This window comes from Sebastes umbrosus, chromosome 23 (assembly GCF_015220745.1).
Source record: "Sebastes umbrosus isolate fSebUmb1 chromosome 23, fSebUmb1.pri, whole genome shotgun sequence".
In the NCBI taxonomy this organism is placed as follows: domain Eukaryota; kingdom Metazoa; phylum Chordata; class Actinopteri; order Perciformes; family Sebastidae; genus Sebastes; species Sebastes umbrosus.
The window spans coordinates 6,523,895-6,543,397 of NC_051291.1; the positions used below are offsets into that span (position 1 = coordinate 6,523,895).

A 19,503-nucleotide genomic window follows, 5' to 3' on the forward strand; every position below is an offset into this window, starting at 1 on the left:
GACGTTTTTTCATGAAATATTTCGACATGCTATACGATGACTTTTTTCATGAAATTTTTCGACATGCTATACTATGACGTTTTTTCATGAAATTTTTCGACATGCTATACTATGACGATTTTTCATGAAATTTTTCGACATGCTATACTATGACGTTTTTTCATGAAATTTTTCGACATGCTATACTATGACGTTTTTTCATGAAATTTTTCGACATACTATACTATGACGTTTTTTCATGAAATTTTTCGACATGCTATACTATTACTTTTATTATGAAATTTATCGACATGCTATACTATGACTTTTATTATGAAATTTTTCGACATGCTATACTATTACTTTTATTATGAAATTTATCAACATGCTATACTATGACTTTTATCATCAAATTGTTCGACATATTATACTGTCGTTTTTTCATGAAATTTTTCAACATGCTATACTATGTCGTTTTTTCATGAAATTTGTCGACATGCTATACTATGACGTTTTTTCATGAAATTTGTCGACATGATATACTATGAGTTTTTTTTTGACATACTATACTATGACGTTTTTTCATGAAATTTTTCAACATACTATACTATGACGTTTTTTCATGAAATTTTTCGACATGCTATACAATGACGTTTTTTCATGAAATTTTTCGACATGCTATACTATGACGTTTTTTCATGAAATTTTTCGACATGCTATACTATGACGTTTTATCATCAAATTGTTCGACATATTATACTGTCGTTTTTTCATGAAATTTTTCAACATGCTATACTATGACGTTTTTTCATGAAATTTTTCGACATACTATACTATGATGTTTTTTCATGAAATTTTTCGACATGTTATACTATGACGTTTTTTCATGAAATTTTTCGACACACGACGTTTTTTCATGAAATGTTTCGACATGCTATACTATGACGTTTTTTCATGAAATTTTTCGACATGCTATACTATGACGTTTTTTCATGAAATTTTTCGACATGCTATACTATGACGTTTTTTCATGAAATTTTTCGACATGCTATACTATGACGTTTTTTCATGAAATTTTTCGACATACTATACTATGACGTTTTTTCATGAAATTTGTCGACATGGTATATTATGACGTTTTTTCATGAAATTTGTCGACATGTTATACTATGTCGTTTTTTCATGAAATTTTTCGACATGTTATACTATGACGTTTTTTCATGAAATTTTTTGACATGTTATACTATGACGTTTTTTCATGAAATTTTTCGACGTTATACTATGACGTTTTTTCATGAAATTTTTCGACATGCTATACTATGATGTTTTTTCATGAAATTTTTCGGCATGCTATACTATGTCGTTTTTTCATGAAATTTTTCGACATGTTATACTATGACGTTTTTTCATGAAATTTTTCGACATGCTATACTATGACGTTTTTTCATGAAATTTTCGACATGCTATACTTTGATGTTTTTTCATGAAATTTTTCGACATACAATATTCTGACTTTTTCATGAAATTTTTATTGATATTGTAAAAGTAAGTTTAATTCATCATATACAGAGTAAATATAACAGTTTTACTTGCCAGGACATTCAACCAGATAGCAGAAAATATCTGGGAATGACCCTTCGGACCATTTAGTTGAGTTATTTGTCCAGTCTTATAAGATACGGACAATAATCTACTCCGATTCTGTCTGATTTTTGTATGTAACGAGAGTTGAGTGACAACAATGACTCTATATAAGACATGGCACTTTTGTACATAAATGTATTAAATTAAAAACTGCTGTCCTTGCATATGTGGGCGGGGGAAAGGATTGTTTGCCCTAAGCCAAGCCACCAACTATGACACAACACCGACTGTCAGAAAAAGTCAGGCATTGTACTTGTAACAGTATTTCTACTACTGTGGTACTGCTACTTTTACTTAAGTAAAAGATCAGAGTGCTTCTTCCACCACTGTAAATAACAAAAAAAGATGTTTGGTTGAAATATGAGAAATGAAACTTTATTTAAACAAATCTCAAATCTGACAAAAACTGACTCCAAGCATAAAAAAGTTAATCTAACAACTCTAGCAATTCTTTTTTTTTATATAAAAAAATACAAACAGAAAAATGTCAGTACAGGAGTCTGTTAGTGGCAGAAGGGTTAGTGAGTTTTCTGGTTATTTTTTATTTTAATTTAACTTCAGATTTGAGGAGTATTGCAGATATGAGGAGGCCTCATCTGATCCAGATAACTCAATAAACCTGCATCAGTAAACAGGATCCTGTAACACACACAGCTGAGTCATGCTGTCATTGGGGGGGGAGGGTCAGAGGTCAGAGGTCAGTGGACGACAGAGTTGAGCGGCTCGGCTCTGATGTTTCCTAAATCCAGAGTGGAGTCTGTCTCTTCGTCAATCTCCCCGATCACCGCCCTGAAACACAACACACACTTTATTCTTCTACCCACTACAAGAACTTTAAAATTCTTACACACAAAACATATGACGAGTTTATAAAATGTGATGTTTTGTTATCAATAAAGTACAGATGAAATGATTAGTCAACTGACAGAAAATTAATTGCAATCAATTTTGACGGTTGAAGTCATTTTTCATGTAACTAAATAAACATTGTGACGGTGTCACTTTGGGCTCTGGGTCATTGGGACGCCATTTCTCACTAGTTTTACAAACCAATCAATTGATTAGTGGAGAAAATAATCAGCAGATTAATCCATAATGAAAATAATCATTAGTCAATAATTCAAAATGAGCTCCAGCTACAAAAGTAACATCTTAACCTTACAAGATGTCACACGAAAATCCATCTCGTCAGGCTTCAAGTAATGCATTTGTGTAGGTGCTACTGCATGTAAGACCGAGACCCCGGTGAGACCACAGACCACACACAGTATGGAAGTAATAGGAGTGCCGTAATAAAGAATAAATCTGTTAAAGAATAAGGAAATATAGAGGAATTCATAATAGAATATTTAAGTAAATAAAAAATGTGTAAATATCAAGAGAACTAAAATAAAAGAATAAAAAATGTGTTAATATAAATAAATAAAATACATATGTAAATAAAAAAATTTATAAATATAAAGATAAATACTCTAAATAAAAGAATGAATAAATAAATAAAAAAGAAATAAATATAAAAAGAAATAAAATAAAAGACTAAAGAAATGCAAAAAACAAAAATTAGAAGCATTTTCACTTTCACATTTATTTGATGATTTATTTCTATATATATTTATTTATTTATGAATTTTGTAAAATATACATATTTTCATTTATTTTTTACATGTATAACTTTTTTCTGTATATTTTAAATTATATTTTTATATAATGATATTTATTCATTTTCATCCCTTTATTTTTCCTTCATTCTTTTCCTTATTGCTTTTGCAATTCCCGCACACATGAACCGCTGCTTTGAGAAGCCGGAGAACGCCAGGAGCGAATTTCTTCAAATTTGGCACAAACATCCACTTGGACTCCAGGATGAAGCATGGATGTGTGTATGGGAAGTGTGTGCCATACGGGACGGACAACCACCTGATATACCGAAGTTAACCTTTAAGTAAAGGACCTGAGTACTTCCTCCACCACTGCCTGATATTATATGTTCAATATTTTATAGACCTTTTCAAACTTGGCATAAACATTCTCAATGGGCCCCTTTCTATTTCCTGTTGCAACGTTTGTTAGCTGACAGGAAGTAAACTTGGACCAAAAGCTGTTGCCATAGCAACAGAACGACAATGAAAAGGTCTACAACATTGTTCTTTCTGTCTGATGATGGATTAATGCTTATTAAGAGGTGAAAGGTGACTCACACGTTGTCTCCTCTGACGATGTAGAGTCCCAGCACCACCTGCTCCACCCCCTGACTGGAGCTGAACACCCGCTCGTGACTCTCATCCAGGATCAGGTTGATGGTCTGATCGAAGCCCTTCAGAGTGCCCTGAACACACACATTACAGACTTTATAGCTGATGTTTTGGGTCAACCTGTTTCCTGTTCACCTCTGGGGTTAACAGCAGAATACATAAAGACAACATTTAGCTTTCACGTGACGCCAAGATCGAAAAGTGGCTGATGCTGTGTCACTGTGGTTCAACGGCATATGCTGGTCCCCAGATTGGTAAATAGCTCCTGTTCCACCCATATATACATATTGCAACCATCTTAGACTCTAACTACTGGCGGACTTTACACTATACATCCTATATACACTTACTTTACACTATACATCCTATATACAACTTTATAGACTGCACATATGTACATATTACATTTATTTATTGACGGACTGCACACACTATATTCACCCATTCACTCTGTATCTTTTAAATCTCTATTGTTGTTTTTATAATTATTCTATACCTTTACCTCTCCTGTGTTTCACTCTGTTTGCTGATGTTGCTGCTTTGACACCTGAATTTCCCTCCAGGGGATTAATAAAGGTTCACCTTATCTTATCTTAGGTAGTCAAACTCACCACAATCATCCTGCCGTCTGAGGTGATGATGGCCACAGTACCTGAATCACACAGAGTTAAAGAAACAACACACTTCTCTGGACAAAAAACACTCATATATTAATATTATTAATTAAAGAAACATATAATGCACTGCTAACTCTCACTATCACCCATCATACTAAACATTAATATTATTAAATTAAAGAAACATATCATAATGCACTACTAACTCTCACTATCACCCATCATACTAAACATTAATATTATTAAATTAAAGAAACATATAATGCACTACTAACTATCACCCATCATACTAAACATTAATATTATTAAATTAAAGAAACATATCATAATGCACTACTAACTCTCACCCATCATACTAAACATTATTATTAAATTAAATAAACATATCAATGCACTACTAACTCTCATCACTCATCATACTAAACATTAATATTATTAAATTAAATAAACATATCATAATGCACTACTAACTCTCACCCATCATACTAAACATTAATATTATTAAATTAAAGAAACATATCATAATGCACTACTAACTCTCACCCATCATACTAAACATTAATATTATTAAATTAAAGAAACATATCATAATGCACTACTAACTCTCACCCATCATACTGAACATTAATATTATTAAATTAAAGAAACATATCATAATGCACTACTAACTCTCACCCATCATACTAAACATTATTATTAAATTAAATAAACATATCAATGCACTACTAACTCTCATCACTCATCATACTAAACATTAATATTATTAAATTAAATAAACATATCATAATGCACTATTAACTATCACCCATCATACTAAACATTAATATTATTAAATTAAAGAAACATATCATAATGCACTACTAACTCTCACCCATCATACTAAACATTAATATTATTAAATTAAAGAAACATATCATAATGCACTACTAACTCTCACCCATCATACTAAACATTATTATTAAATTAAATAAACATATCAATGCACTACTAACTCTCATCACTCATCATACTAAACATTAATATTATTAAATTAAATAAACATATCATAATGCACTGCTAACTCTCACTATCACCCATCATACTAAACATTAATATTATTAATTAAATAAACATATCATAATGCACTACTAACTCTCACTATCACCCATCATACTAAACATTAATATTATTAATTAAATAAACATATCATAATGCACTACTAACTCTCACTATCACTCATCATACTAAACATTAATATTATTAATTAAATAAACATATCATAATGCACTACTAACTATCACCCATCATACTAAACATTAATATTATTAAATTAAAGAAACATATCATAATGCACTACTAACTCTCACCCATCATACTAAACATTAATATTATTAAATTAAATAAACACATCATAATGCACTGCTAACTCTCACTATCACTCATCATACTAAACATTAATATTATTAATTAAATAAACATATCATAATGCACTACTAACTATCACTATCACCCATCATACTAAACATTAATATTATTAAATTAAAGAAACATATCATAATGCACTACTAACTCTCACCCATCATACTGAACATTAATATTATTAAATTAAAGAAACATATCATAATGCACTACTAACTCTCACCCATCATACTAAACATTATTATTAAATTAAATAAACATATCAATGCACTACTAACTCTCATCACTCATCATACTAAACATTAATATTATTAAATTAAATAAACATATCATAATGCACTACTAACTCTCACCCATCATACTAAACATTAATATTATTAAATTAAAGAAACATATCATAATGCACTACTAACTCTCACCCATCATACTAAACATTAATATTATTAAATTAAAGAAACATATCATAATGCACTACTAACTCTCACCCATCATACTGAACATTAATATTATTAAATTAAAGAAACATATCATAATGCACTACTAACTCTCACCCATCATACTAAACATTATTATTAAATTAAATAAACATATCAATGCACTACTAACTCTCATCACTCATCATACTAAACATTAATATTATTAAATTAAATAAACATATCATAATGCACTATTAACTATCACCCATCATACTAAACATTAATATTATTAAATTAAAGAAACATATCATAATGCACTACTAACTCTCACCCATCATACTGAACATTAATATTATTAAATTAAAGAAACATATCATAATGCACTACTAACTCTCACCCATCATACTAAACATTATTATTAAATTAAATAAACATATCAATGCACTACTAACTCTCATCACTCATCATACTAAACATTAATATTATTAAATTAAATAAACATATCATAATGCACTGCTAACTCTCACTATCACCCATCATACTAAACATTAATATTATTAATTAAATAAACATATCATAATGCACTACTAACTCTCACTATCACCCATCATACTAAACATTAATATTATTAATTAAATAAACATATCATAATGCACTACTAACTCTCACTATCACTCATCATACTAAACATTAATATTATTAATTAAATAAACATATCATAATGCACTACTAACTATCACCCATCATACTAAACATTAATATTATTAAATTAAAGAAACATATCATAATGCACTACTAACTCTCACCCATCATACTAAACATTAATATTATTAAATTAAATAAACACATCATAATGCACTGCTAACTCTCACTATCACTCATCATACTAAACATTAATATTATTAATTAAATAAACATATCATAATGCACTACTAACTATCACTATCACCCATCATACTAAACATTAATATTATTAAATTAAAGAAACATATCATAATGCACTACTAACTATCACTATCACCCATCATACTAAACATTAATATTATTAAATTAAATAAACACATCATAATGCACTACTAACTCTCATCACCTCTGTGCTACTAAACAGAGAAGCTACTATAACTAAACACAACTACAGAAATATCACTGCTAGCTTTGGATGCTAAGCTAACTAGCATGTTCTCATTCATTCAGGCGGGGAGTTAGCATTGGACGCTAAGCTAACTAGCAGCTAGCAGCTATCAGTTATCAGCAGGATACGGTTGATGTAGCTCTCCAGAGCGGTGGACATGCTTCTCCGGCTTGGCAGGTATTTATCCAGCAGAGGAGGTCGGTTGATGTTTCCACCGGGTCGCTTTGTGGTCAAACGGTGCAGAGATGTGACGGAGAAACAACCGGTAACCGGTAGCAGTAACCGCACAACACACCGGAGGACAGACCGGACTAATCCACCGCCGGTTCACCGAGCAGACGGACAGGAGAGGCGGAGCACCGAGCGGGACGTCACATCCGGTTTATGTTTTAAGGAGATTGAAGAGAATAATATTTTTTTTTTTTACCGTTGCTAAATAATAATATATATATAATAATGTATTTATTTTTTATCTGTTTATTTATTTTGTTTTAAACAGACGAGTAAATAAATACGTGAATTATTACGAAGATAAATTAAGAAGCAAATCAAAACAGAAGGAGAGGGGAGGGGAGCGCCGAGCGGGGACGTCACATCCGGTTTATGTTTTAATGAGATTGAAGGAAATAAAAAAAATGTACTATTCCTAAATAATAATATAATAATTAATTAATTAATTAATTAAAAAAATGTCTTAGTTGTCTAAAGACAAGACAATCAGTGGCAGAACCTGTTATCCTCACCTTAGCCAAGTTTGGTAAATGCATATTATATGTTAGACTGTGGTATTTGTACTTTTACTGAAGTAAAAGATCTGCCAATGACTGATTTTGTCAGCCAAGTTTTGGACAACAATGTCCGCATGTATTGATTTAACCCAATCATATCCATTTTTTGTAACAATCTGCACATTGAGATGAACAATATTTTAGACCAGACAGACATTTAAACCCACATGGTGTCTGAATACACAGCAACTCAAACTTCTCTTGGGGGTTTGCATGGATTGTAGCCTACAGCAGACATAGAGCAAATGCATCCATAAACAGAGTATTAGATGTACTCACCCAGGAAAGGTCCCACACAGACAACAAGCAGAGGAAAGCCACGAGAAACACCATTATCTCTGTTCCACAGCACCAGGTGTGCTCAGCAGGCTGCAGTCAGGCTTTAAAGCTGCAGTAGGCAGTATATTTTTTGGCATTATTAGGCAAAAATTCCATAATAACCTTTCAACATATTGTAATTCAAGTGTTCTGAGAGAAAACTAGATGTCTGCACCTCCTCATGGCTCTGTTTTCAGGCTTTTAAAATCTATCCTGAGATGGGAGACTTTGACCAATCACAAGTCATTTCAGAGAGAGAGAGAGAGCATTCCTATTGGCTGTGCTCTGGCTGTAGGGCGGTGCTTGGTATTTCCTCAGCTTGATCTCAACATGGCTGCTGGTTCACACACTTTCTCATTTTACAGCTAAACAGTACACTATAAGATGTTTCAAGTCATAACTTTACGAAAAAAAAGTCGTAATATTACGAGAATAAAGTCATATCTTTACGAGAAAAAAAGTCGTAATATTACAAGAAAAAAGTCATAACTTTACGAGAAAAAAGTCGTAAAATAATGAGAATAAAGTAAACTTTATGAGAAAAAAGTCGTAACATTACGAGAAAAGTCATAACTTTACGAGAAAAAAGTTGTGAAATTACAAGAATAAAGTCATAACTTTACGAGAAAAAAAGTCGTAACATCACAAGAAAAAAGTCATAACTTTACGAGAAATAAGTCGTAAAATTATGAGAATAAAGTCAACTTTATGAGAAAAGTCGTAATATTACGAGAAAAAAGTCATAACTTTACGAGAAAAAAAGTCGTAAAATTATTATAAAAAAAATAGCATTTAAAATTACTACTTTATAATATTCTGACTTTATTCTCATAATACTACGACTTTTTTCTCTTAAATTTAGGACTTTATTATCATAATATTACAACTTTTTTCTCGTAATATTATGACTTTATACTCATAATATTATGTTGCTGTTTTCCACTGTAAAATGTGTCTCTCAGTGCATACTGATCATTTTATTTTGTTGTATTTCTAATTAAAATAATCGTATATATGTTCTGTGTGTGTAGAATGACGGGTCTACAAATCACATTTCATTGTGCAACACTGTGCAGTAAAATGAAAAATAAATAAATTAACCTTGTTTATTTTAAAAACAGACATGGAGTCCAGTCCTCCCAGCAGGTCTTCATCTTTATTGTTGCTCAGTAGTCGTCCATACAAAGGGGGGTGGAGGAGAGCAGTGGAGCCCGACAGGACAAACACCAGGAACGTCATGCTACCAAAGTATTAAATTTGTACAAAAATACTTTACAACATCCCTGTTCCTTTAAAGAAAAATACAGTTTGGTTGGTTGGTGAAGCTACATGGAAACTAATCTGACCCACTATTTCAAATGGCAGTGCAATGCATGTGTGTGTGTGGGTGTGTGTGTGTGTCTGCGTGCGTGTGTGTGTGTGTGGGCGGATGTCTTACTGAGGTGAATCACTAGAGTGCAAATCCCTGCAATGTTATATACACACACACACTCAAACACACATATACGGAGGGCTAAAGCTGCCATTATAATAAATAAATAAGAAAAATTACTCAATAAATAAATAAAATAATAAAGAAATGTAGAAATAAAAGCATCAATTATCAAATAAATGTGCAAGTTCATTTGAAAATAAATAAATATGCACAGAAATAGAAAAATAAATAAAAAAAATATTCATTTGAGAAATTACTTATTATTGTTTTCATTTATTTTCACATTTAATTATTTCCCAATTTATTTATTTCTCTATTAATTTATTTCCCTATATATTTAATTTATTGCGTCATTTATTTATTTAATATAATAGCAGCTTTAGTCCCCCATATACACAGACACACACACACACACAGTTAATACATGCGCACAAACACAGTGTGTATGGCTTTAGATCTCACTCATCAAACCCTCCTGAAGCCACGGCCCTCAGCTCTGTGGCTTTTTCCACATTAGTGGAACAGTTTTGTCTTGGCCGAGCGCTAAAATACTAACAGTGCTAATCATCTGGCAAAGGCTACCAACAGGATTTTTGTGTAATGTTGCCCATAAAATGGTGAATACTAAACATGTACTAACTGAAAACTAAGAGCTGTGTTAGCCCTGTATGAGCTAAACCAAATATTGGGTCCATTTACCCGGTGTTAGCCCTGTGGGAGACTACGTTCCAAATCGCATACTTTTTATTTTTTACTTCTAGTACGTACTGCAGCTGCCCTTACAAAGTACATACTACTGTTGCATGCAGTATGCATACAATCGGGACATACTACTTCCTCACAACATTGCACCTTGAACTTTGACCCTCTTGCTCATGTATCCCCTGCACAGAGGATTGTGGGTCAAAATAGCCAGAAAAGCATGCTGGCTTGCATACTGCAAAATGTGACCGGGTGTAGTAGGACGTCCTGGTATTTTTTGGCATACTTCATAGTAGGGTAAATAGTAGGGTAGTATGGGTATTGGAACGCACAGTACGTACTAAAGGCGCAATGTTATGCATACTGCATGCAACACTACGCAGCTGCAGTATGTACTAGAAGTAAAAAGTATGCGATTTGTAACGCGTCCTTGTTCTAGGTCTAGCGGCGTTATCTAGGTGTTAGCTCTGTGTTAGCTGTGTGCTAACCAAATACTGGCCGTGTTAACCACATGTTAGCCCTATGTTAGCCTTGTGCTAGGTGTGTGCTAACCATACACTGGCTTTGTTAGCCAGGTGTTGGCCCCGGGTTAGTCATGTGCTAACATCTAGGTATGTTGGCTAGATGTGTTAGCAGCGTGCTAACCATAGCCTATAGGCCGTTTCACAGTTGTAAACATTAGAAATGTGTCCCAGTTTATTTCCTGTTGCAGTGCAAGTAACCATAAAAGAAGGAAGGGTCATCAGCAAGGTAGCTATCTAACTAACCAGTTATTAAATGAGTACATTTTAACAACTTAATGCTTCATTTACACACTCTTGTCACAGCGTAGGAAAGCGCAGTGCTATCGTGACAACATCAACTCTCCATCTCTGAAACGTTTCGCCGATATTGTAGCTCGCTAGAGCCTCGAATCAGAGTTTGTCATCTCAAATGTGTGTGATATCTGGATTCTGGCACCCAACAACACGGCAAGATGACATTTTAGATGTGTAACTTTAGCCCACTGCTAGTGTTAGCCTCCAGTCTTTCCTTTGTTTTGCCTCCAGCTAACAAAAAACGCACAAAAAAGGTTCTATATGCCTCTATAAATAAAGACCTTTATATCGGTATTTGCAAAATTAGAATGGTGTGACGATGACGTAATGATCCTTACTTCTTTTATAGGCTCCTTGTTGCAGTGTATGTGAATGACATCGGCTGCCAGGAAGTAAACATGGACCCAAGCTGTTGCCTAGCGATGCAATTCTGTTGAAACGGTCTGTTAGCCTTGTGCTGTGTGTGTTAACCCCACGGTAGCCACATGTTAGGCTTATGCTTGCCCTGTGCTTGGCGTCTGTTAGCCATATAACTAACTATATGCTAGCACTGTGCTTCAGATTCAAAACGTCACAGTTAACGAAGATTGGGACGCAGCCAATCCCAACTGTCCACGCAGAAACGGCCAATCACAGCGCTCCTATCCTGTATTGGTTGTTAAAGCTCAGGGAGGGTTTCTACTGGTGGTTGGTGCTGAGGGAGGGTTCTGAATGGCCAGTTTAAATAGTGAGTTCAGACTGAGGTGAGAGCAGGAAGATGTTGACATCACTCCAAAATAAACACACACACACGCGCACGCACACACACACACACACACACAGGTATTTACTGTCACAGGTTTCCTGTTCCATCAGGATTATTTTCTCGTGTAACATTGTTGTTTTTCGTGGTTATGAGGTGAAGGTTTTTCGGGATTCGATGGTCTCGATGTGAACAGCGACGGGGACTGAACCGTTTTTTAATCTATTTTACATCTTTTCAGGTTCAGTCGCCATGGAAACAAACAAACAAACAAACAAACAGAGAAAACTGACAACAGTCAATCAAAAAACACACCGATCGATTAGCATAATAGATCACTGTTACTGGGGGGTGTGGGGTTGGGTGGGGGGGTCAGGGAAGTCGGGGTGGGGGCATGCTTGGCTTCTTCCTGGTAGCTGATTGGTCTGCTTGTGTGTCGAGGAGAACCAATCACAGACAGGCACGGAAGATTTTGTTTTCTGATTGGTTCCAGCCAATCAGCTGAATCTCTCAGAACTGCCGTCTGTCTGTCTGTCATCCTGGCTGCCTATTGGTCGAGGGAAGAAGAAGGGGGGCGGGGCAAAGCCAAGACGAGGAATTGAAGTGGGAGGGGCTTAACTGGCCTTGTGTTTAACACACACACACATAACATACAAACACACACACACACACACACACAGACACGCACACATACATACACACAGTGTGGCCAGTCCAACAGGTGTAAACAGTAGAAAAAGATTCTTATTGAACTGCTCAGTGTCATCATCATCATCATCATCATCATCATCATCATCATCATCATCATCCTTATTGTAATCATGATTATTATTACTCTTCCGGTCTGCAGCTCATTCATGGCACAGAACTAAAATCTTAAACAGTAAACCCTCTGTCTTTCTGTACAATTCATTAGGGATGCTCCGATCAATACCAGCTGATAATTATTGACTTGATTTTTGTCTTAAAATTGACATATAATACAAAAAAATATTGTGTCATCGTTACAAAATCCCTCATGGCTGCCTGTTTTCCACCACTAGGGCTGGGTATCCTTTCAAATTTGTTAATACTAATGCAAACAAAATGGGCAATTTTGTTGAGAAAACAATTTCACCATAACGTCCATTTAGTAGCTATTGTGGAGTTTTCACTCAAATGACATGATCTTCTATAGCAGATGGAGTAAGCCCAGTTGTCATGGAATAGTAGATGTTCAAATTAAAAAAAAAATTCTAAGCAATAGCACCCTTTTCTGTTAGTAAACATGATGAGGTATTTAGTGGAGGCAGAAAAATACTCTGAACACGTTAGTTAACGTTTGCCAGCAAGTATTGTCGGCTTGTTTTTTTAACAGTGGCTGAAGAAAATACTTGTTTCTCTCAATATGTGCTGTCACTCACTCTCCAGGATCACGAGTGTTAGTTGAGAAAGTCGACGTATAAATCTTTGGATGCCTATAGTTAACTATCCTTCAGTAAAGTCAGTCAAAAAGAGAGTCGTACAATATCGGGGAAGCGTTTCAGAGATGGAGAGAAGGGGTTGATCATAGTTTAGCCTCCTGCTAACCGCAGCCAATATGGCTCACGGCTGCAGTTAGCAGAAGGCTGAATATTACCACATTTACTCTCCTTCTCTGAAACGTTTCTCCGATATTGTAGCTCGCTAGAGTCTTGAATCACAGTTTGTCATCTCAAATGTCTGTGATATCTGGATTCTGGCACCCAACAACACAGCAAGATGACATTTTAGATGTGTAACTTTAGCCCACTGCTAGTGTTAGCCTCCAGTCTTTCCTTTGTTTAGCCTCCAGCTCCATGTTTACTTAAAAATTTGCTATGAGCTAAAGGGGAATTTTGGAGTTCTTTTCGAAATGGAGGATTTCATTTTTTTTCGTAAATCTGCAGGATTACCCAAAATGTCATAATCACCTCCACTAAACGAAATCTTGCACTTTACTATAACCATCTTTAATGGTATCCCAACCCTCTGAGCCAATAAAGGTACTTCTACCCACAAGGTTGTGACATAAATCAATGTTTAAGAACAGAAACCAGTCGGTAATCAGTACTGGTTTGGACGATCCCAATGACATCGGCCCTAGATAGCCTGATCGGAGTATCCCTAGTCTCCTTGGCAACCTGTTTGTCCATCAGCAGGTTCTAGATTCTGGAGTCCCATCAGTCTTTGTGTTGCTGTGGTCCTTGGCCAGTACCACCAGAGGCCATGGTTCTGGTCCTAGTAAAGACCAGATGGAGCCACAGTCCTGGTCTGGTAGAAGACAGTGGTGATGGTTCTGGCTTAGAACCCATGAACAAGAACCATGTTTTGACGATTGGCTCTGGCTTCAGTTGGACCAGTACCCATGGTTCTGTCACCAGAAAGACCAGGACCCATGTGTCTTGGACCAGTAAGACCATTAGCTGTGGCCTCAATAGGGCCATGGTTTTGTAACCACTAAGACCAGAGCCCATGTGTCTTGGGCCAGTAAGACCACTGGCTATGGCTCTGGCTTCAGTAGCCACAATTCTCTAACCACTAATACCAGAACCCACATGTCTTGAACCAGTAAGACCATTGGCTGTGGCTCTGGCTTCTGTAGGACCAGTAGCCACGATTTTCTAACCAGTAATACCAGAACCCACATGTCTTGAACCAGTAAGACCATTGGCTGTGGCTCTGGCTTCCGTAGGACCAGTAGCCATGATTCTCTAACCAGTAATATCAGAACTCACATGTCTTGAACCAGTAAGACCATTGGCTGTGGCTCTGGCTTCAGCAGGACCAGTAGCCCAAGTTCTAGGCTTGCAGAACCAGTAACCATTAATCCTAAACCAGTAAAGCCACTGGCGGTGGATCTGGCTTCAATAGAATCAGTAGCCATGGCTCTGGGCTCAGACCAGTTAGACCAGTAGCTCTGGCTATGGTTCCAGTAGGATCAGTAGTTATAGTTCTGGTTCCAGTGACACCAGAAGGACCAGTATGCAGAACTGGTTCAAGTGAAAAGGTGAGGAGTTGCTCCGGTCCATCAGTGTGCTTTCAGGCTGCTTTAGCAGTTCAAAGGTCAAAACTTAAGTGGTCAAAGGTCAAAGTTCATCCAGAGGGTGTGTGTAGCACCATGGGGGGTCCACTCTGAACCAGTTTGGATGGGTCAAAACCAGTTTAATTCAACTTTGCTGTATTGTTCTCCTTGTTGACCTCTCCAGTCCAGTCTGGTTAGAACCGGTTTAATCCAGTTTCGGTCTGCTATAAGGAATTATTATTCACCTGACCCATCCCAAGCCCCGCACCCAGACCGTCACCCGGTTGGCTCCACTTGATCGGAACACCATCCTCCCCGTGGCCAATGCAGAGCTCCGATGGTCCCAGCTCGCTGCCGATTGGCTGAGGGGAGTGGCTGCTGTTGGTGATGCCGTCAGTGTGATTGGCCAGCAGGGAGGAGGAGGTGGGGTTTCGGCTGATGACGAGCTCCAGATGGTTCGGAGACTCGGCGATCAGCGGAACGACGAGGCAGCAGTCGAAGTCCCTGGTCCGCACGTGGTTAATCTGGAAGACATGAAACGGTTCATGTGCCTGAGTGGCCTCACAGATGTGCTAGCGTGGCTGTGCGTACTCGTGTTTATGTACCTGGAGTATTCGGTCGTAAGCCCGGAGGCCGCCCCGCTCTGCCGGGCCTCCCGGTCGGATGTTGTTAACGTAGACGCCGCGGTCCAACATACCGTCAGAAACGCTGAAACCGAAATCCTCCAGATCTGAGGCCTTCTCTAGAGTCAGCTACAAACACAGACACACTGTCAGGATCACAACAAGTAGATTTATGAACAGACACTTTGAAGGGTCAAAGGTCACCTTGTGGAGCTCCACAGGGTTCTGGTTCAGGATCTCATTGACTTCCTGCCTCATCTTCCTCATGGCGAAGGCTCGGCGCTGGGGGTCAGAGGGCAAGGTGTTGGAACGAGTGGTCACCTGATCAAAGATACAAACATTCACGTTAAAGATACGACATAACAGTCACTTATTAGGTCAGAGGTCAAAGTCAGCGCGGGTTACCTGCGGCTTGGAGTTGCTGCGTTCCTGGAAGCTCGCTTGGCGTCCCAGTGTGCTGCGCAGGGGGGCGGGGTCATGGTTCAGACTGAGGCTGGAGCCGGACATGATGGTTGCCTGGAGACAGCCAATCAGAAATATCCAATCACAGACATGCCAATCAGAAATGAAACAGTCAGTTGGATCCATCAAATACACGGAGGTAAAAGGCATCATGGGAGTCCGACCTTTGACCCCAGCTGCCATGATCACACCAGGACGGGAAGGACAGGTCTCTACTGACAGTTTCTACTCACAGATTCTATTGTGATGGGATTCCTAGGATCTAGGATCGCTGGAAAAAATAATATCTAATAAATAATTCCTGACAATGACTGATCTATTTGACTTCAGGACATCTCTGACTACGTACATGCTGAAAATCAAACATTTTTACCGTATTAATTTAGATATTATCCAAAGTAAAAAGTCCCTAGAAGTGTATGATTCACTTTTCCCATGGTCTAGTGTTAAAAAAGTTAACAAAAATAGCAATAAATCATAATATTGAATCGCAATACTTAAACTTGATGACAGTGTCTATCTTTGTCTTCTCACATCACTCAACACTCGTCAGCCAATCAGAATCAAGGACTCATCAGACGCATGCATGACTTAACAGATCTGCTTCATGACTGGCAAAACAAACTACCCATCAGGCATTGCACAAGCTCTCCCAGCATGCCTTGCTCAAACTGCCATGCCCGGTTGCAACATGACTCTGCCACGTGATTGGTCAGAAGCTGGGTGATGTCACTAGAATGTCACAATGACGTCACCATGGTCGGTGTAGCTTTGCTGCTGGGGGGGTGCGGTTAGAGTCACATTCAAAAAAACATGTCTGATGTTGGACAACGCTGGAAGTCTTAACAGAGACAGAGAGGAGAGAGGAGAGGAGGAGAGGGAGGAGGAGAGAGGAGAGGGAGGAGAGGAGAGGAGAGGAGAGGAGAGGAGAGGAGAGGAGAGGAGAGGAGAGAGGAGGAGAGGAGAGGAGAGGAGAGGAGAGAGGAGAGAGGAGGAGAAGGAAGAGAGGAGAGAAGAGAGGAGGAGAGGAGGAGAGAACAAGAGGACAGAGAGGAGATAGGAGAGAGGAGAGAGGAGAGGACATGAGGACAGAGAGGAGAGAGGAGAGGACATGAGGACAGAAAGGAGGAGAGGACAGAGGGGAGAGAGGAGAGGACAGAGAGGACACGAGGACAGAGTGGAGAGGGGAGAGGAGAGGACAGATAGGACAGAGAGGAGAGAGGAGAGGACTGGAAGATAGAGAGGAGAGGAGAGGACAGGAGGACAGCGAGGAGAGATGTGAGGAGGACAGGAGAACAGAGAGGAGAGAGGAGAGGATAGGAGGAGAGAGGAGAGAAGAGAGGACAGGAGGACAGGAGGACAGGAGAACAGAGAGGAGAGAGGAGAGGACAGGAGGACAGGAGAACAGAGAGGAGCGTTAGTAGCTGGAGAGGAAGGAGGATACCAGAGTGAGGAGGTGCGTCTCCTTTCCAGACTCCTGGAAGAGAAGGAGTCATTTCTCTTTTCAGCTTAATATATAAATATATATAATATAAACTCAACGTTTACGGCTGCACTTCTTTCAGTTCTTTGAGAATGTATACTATACAGTACTATTACTACTACTACTACTACTACTACTACTACTACTACTACTAAGTACTACTACGTCTAACAGTACTACTCACCTCCAGCTCTCTGAGGATGCCGCTCTGGCCGCAGGTCTCCAGATCCTCCAGAGCCTGAGACCAGAAGTTCTCCTCCTGGTCCGGTTCCGTCCCGTCGTGTCCCACAGTGAACCTGGGGTCAAAGGTCAAAGGTCAGCCAATCTGAGAGAAGAACATTCTGATGGACTCACACACAGAGGAGGCCGGTGAGGGACAGGTCATGCTGGTGAGAGTTGTGAGGGACAACATGTGCAGCGACGACATACACATCCACCGGGTGTATGTGTCGGCAGTGAGGCAGGGGTCAAAGGTCACCAGGTGAGGGTTTCTGCTGGAGGGGTGACAGAGGACTGTGTGGGGGGGTTAAAGGTCAAAGGTCAGTATGGTACCTGCTGTCACTGATTAGACCGCTGGGCAGATTACAGCCGCTGCAGACAGAGACACACTGCTGTTACTGCTGTTAGCTCGCTGCTAGCAACTCCCACTGATTTGAATAAGGAACGCTAACACGCTAATGGTATGGAGGACTTTAAATCCCCGTCCATTGTGATTTCTCTCAGAAATATCATTATTGTTTGTTTGTGTTACCCAGATCATTTTTGTATTCTTTATACGTGTCGCTCACCCTCCAAGTGGTGGGCGGTCCCAGTCATCGTCGCTCAGGCCCAGATCTGACAGCGGATTGGCTCTCTGGCGAGTGGAGGAAGATGATTGGCTGTTGGTTGTCTTGGCGTTGCGCCACTCGTGGAAACTGTACGGAGACGACTGAAACGGTGGCGCTAGACACAGAGAAATATTTTAGTGCTACAGTCTACTTCAGAGGGTAAAGATCAGAAGGTCAAAGGTCAGAGGTTGAGCTTCCTACCCGGGGTGGTAAAGCTGCTTTCCATGTTGGATCCGTCCCAGGACTCCACAGCGCTGTCGACGGACGGCAGCGTGTTGAACGCTCGTTGGCTCGACAGAGGCGCGACCATGACAATAGGCTCGTCCACCCCGTCCTGATGCTCATGGACAATCCCCGCCCCCATCCCCAGGCCTGAGCCAATCCCACAAGACTTTGGGGACACTAAAGAGAGAAAAAACATTCTTATTACTAAGACAATGTTTATTTAGCTTAAAAGCCGGGGTTTTGACACTGTCGGATACAACTTGAGCCCCGTGTTTCTTAGCCTATATTTGTTTACAGTTCAGGTTGCAGTTCTGCAGTTATGAAGGAGCATTTTTTTACTATGATTTCTAAGCAGTTTTATGGGATTTAAAAAGATAAAAAAAAATATCCCTGGAAAGTGTCAGTTAAACTGCATCTAAAAACATGTGTATCATGTCTGAGTGTTAAGATTTGACCGAGTTATGAAGGAGAATGAATTTGGATGCAAATTGCGGCTATCAGGTTTTGGGGCTCATTTATATGGAGGATGGAACCTGCCAAAATCAATAATGAATGAATAAATAAATAAATGACTGGGTAAATAAATAAATTTGTCTAAATACATTTATTTTTAATTATTT

The 19,503-nt window shown here is 38.1% G+C and overlaps 2 protein-coding genes across 15 annotated transcripts in view; both read right to left on the reverse strand.

Annotated features, from left to right (window-relative positions):
* Positions 1-1,971: 1,971 nt before the first annotated feature.
* Positions 1,972-8,632, reverse strand: lsm8 (LSM8 homolog, U6 small nuclear RNA associated). Of its 2 annotated transcripts, XM_037760672.1 has the most exons (5): positions 8,506-8,632; positions 7,567-7,749; positions 4,487-4,527; positions 3,822-3,949; positions 1,972-2,412 (listed from the first exon to the last, which is right to left on the reverse strand). In XM_037760672.1, the coding sequence occupies exons 2-5, from the start codon at positions 7,595-7,597 to the stop codon at positions 2,322-2,324; spliced, it is 291 nt and encodes a 96-aa protein (XP_037616600.1). In that variant the 5' UTR covers positions 7,598-7,749; positions 8,506-8,632; the 3' UTR covers positions 1,972-2,321. The 2 variants fall into 2 exon arrangements, with proteins under 2 accessions (XP_037616600.1, XP_037616599.1); XM_037760671.1 differs by lacking the exon at positions 8,506-8,632 and having other exon boundaries at positions 7,567-7,787.
* A 3,954-nt stretch (positions 8,633-12,586) lies between these two features.
* Positions 12,587-19,503, reverse strand: part of grip1 (glutamate receptor interacting protein 1) — a 58,429-nt gene continuing 51,512 nt past the window's right edge. For 7 of the 13 annotated variants that reach the window (XM_037760661.1, XM_037760657.1, XM_037760663.1 and 4 more), the window contains 9 exons: positions 18,860-19,060; positions 18,620-18,773; positions 18,384-18,422; positions 18,016-18,127; positions 17,793-17,825; positions 16,292-16,402; positions 16,091-16,207; positions 15,869-16,015; positions 12,587-15,787 (listed from right to left, as the gene is read on the reverse strand). In XM_037760661.1, coding sequence (XP_037616589.1) covers positions 15,488-15,787; positions 15,869-16,015; positions 16,091-16,207; positions 16,292-16,402; positions 17,793-17,825; positions 18,016-18,127; positions 18,384-18,422; positions 18,620-18,773; positions 18,860-19,060 — 1,214 coding nt within the window. In that variant the 3' untranslated portion in view covers positions 12,587-15,487. The remainder of the gene's footprint in view (positions 15,788-15,868; positions 16,016-16,090; positions 16,208-16,291; positions 16,403-17,792; positions 17,826-18,015; positions 18,128-18,383; positions 18,423-18,619; positions 18,774-18,859; positions 19,061-19,503) is intronic. The other 6 variants (XM_037760664.1, XM_037760654.1, XM_037760665.1 and 3 more) reach the window with 4 other exon arrangements.

Bases quoted from the DNA above. Each gene is read 5' to 3' on its own strand.
- lsm8 (XM_037760672.1), bottom strand. From the start codon at position 7,597: ATGTCCACCGCTCTGGAGAGCTACATCAACC. The intron at 3,950-4,486 runs GTGAGTTTGACT...GTGTGTGTTCAG, and splicing joins CAGACGGCAGGATGATTGTG to GGCACTCTGAAGGGCTTCGA. The intron at 2,413-3,821 runs GTGAGTCACCTT...GTTGTGTTTCAG, and splicing joins ATCGTCAGAGGAGACAACGT to GGCGGTGATCGGGGAGATTG.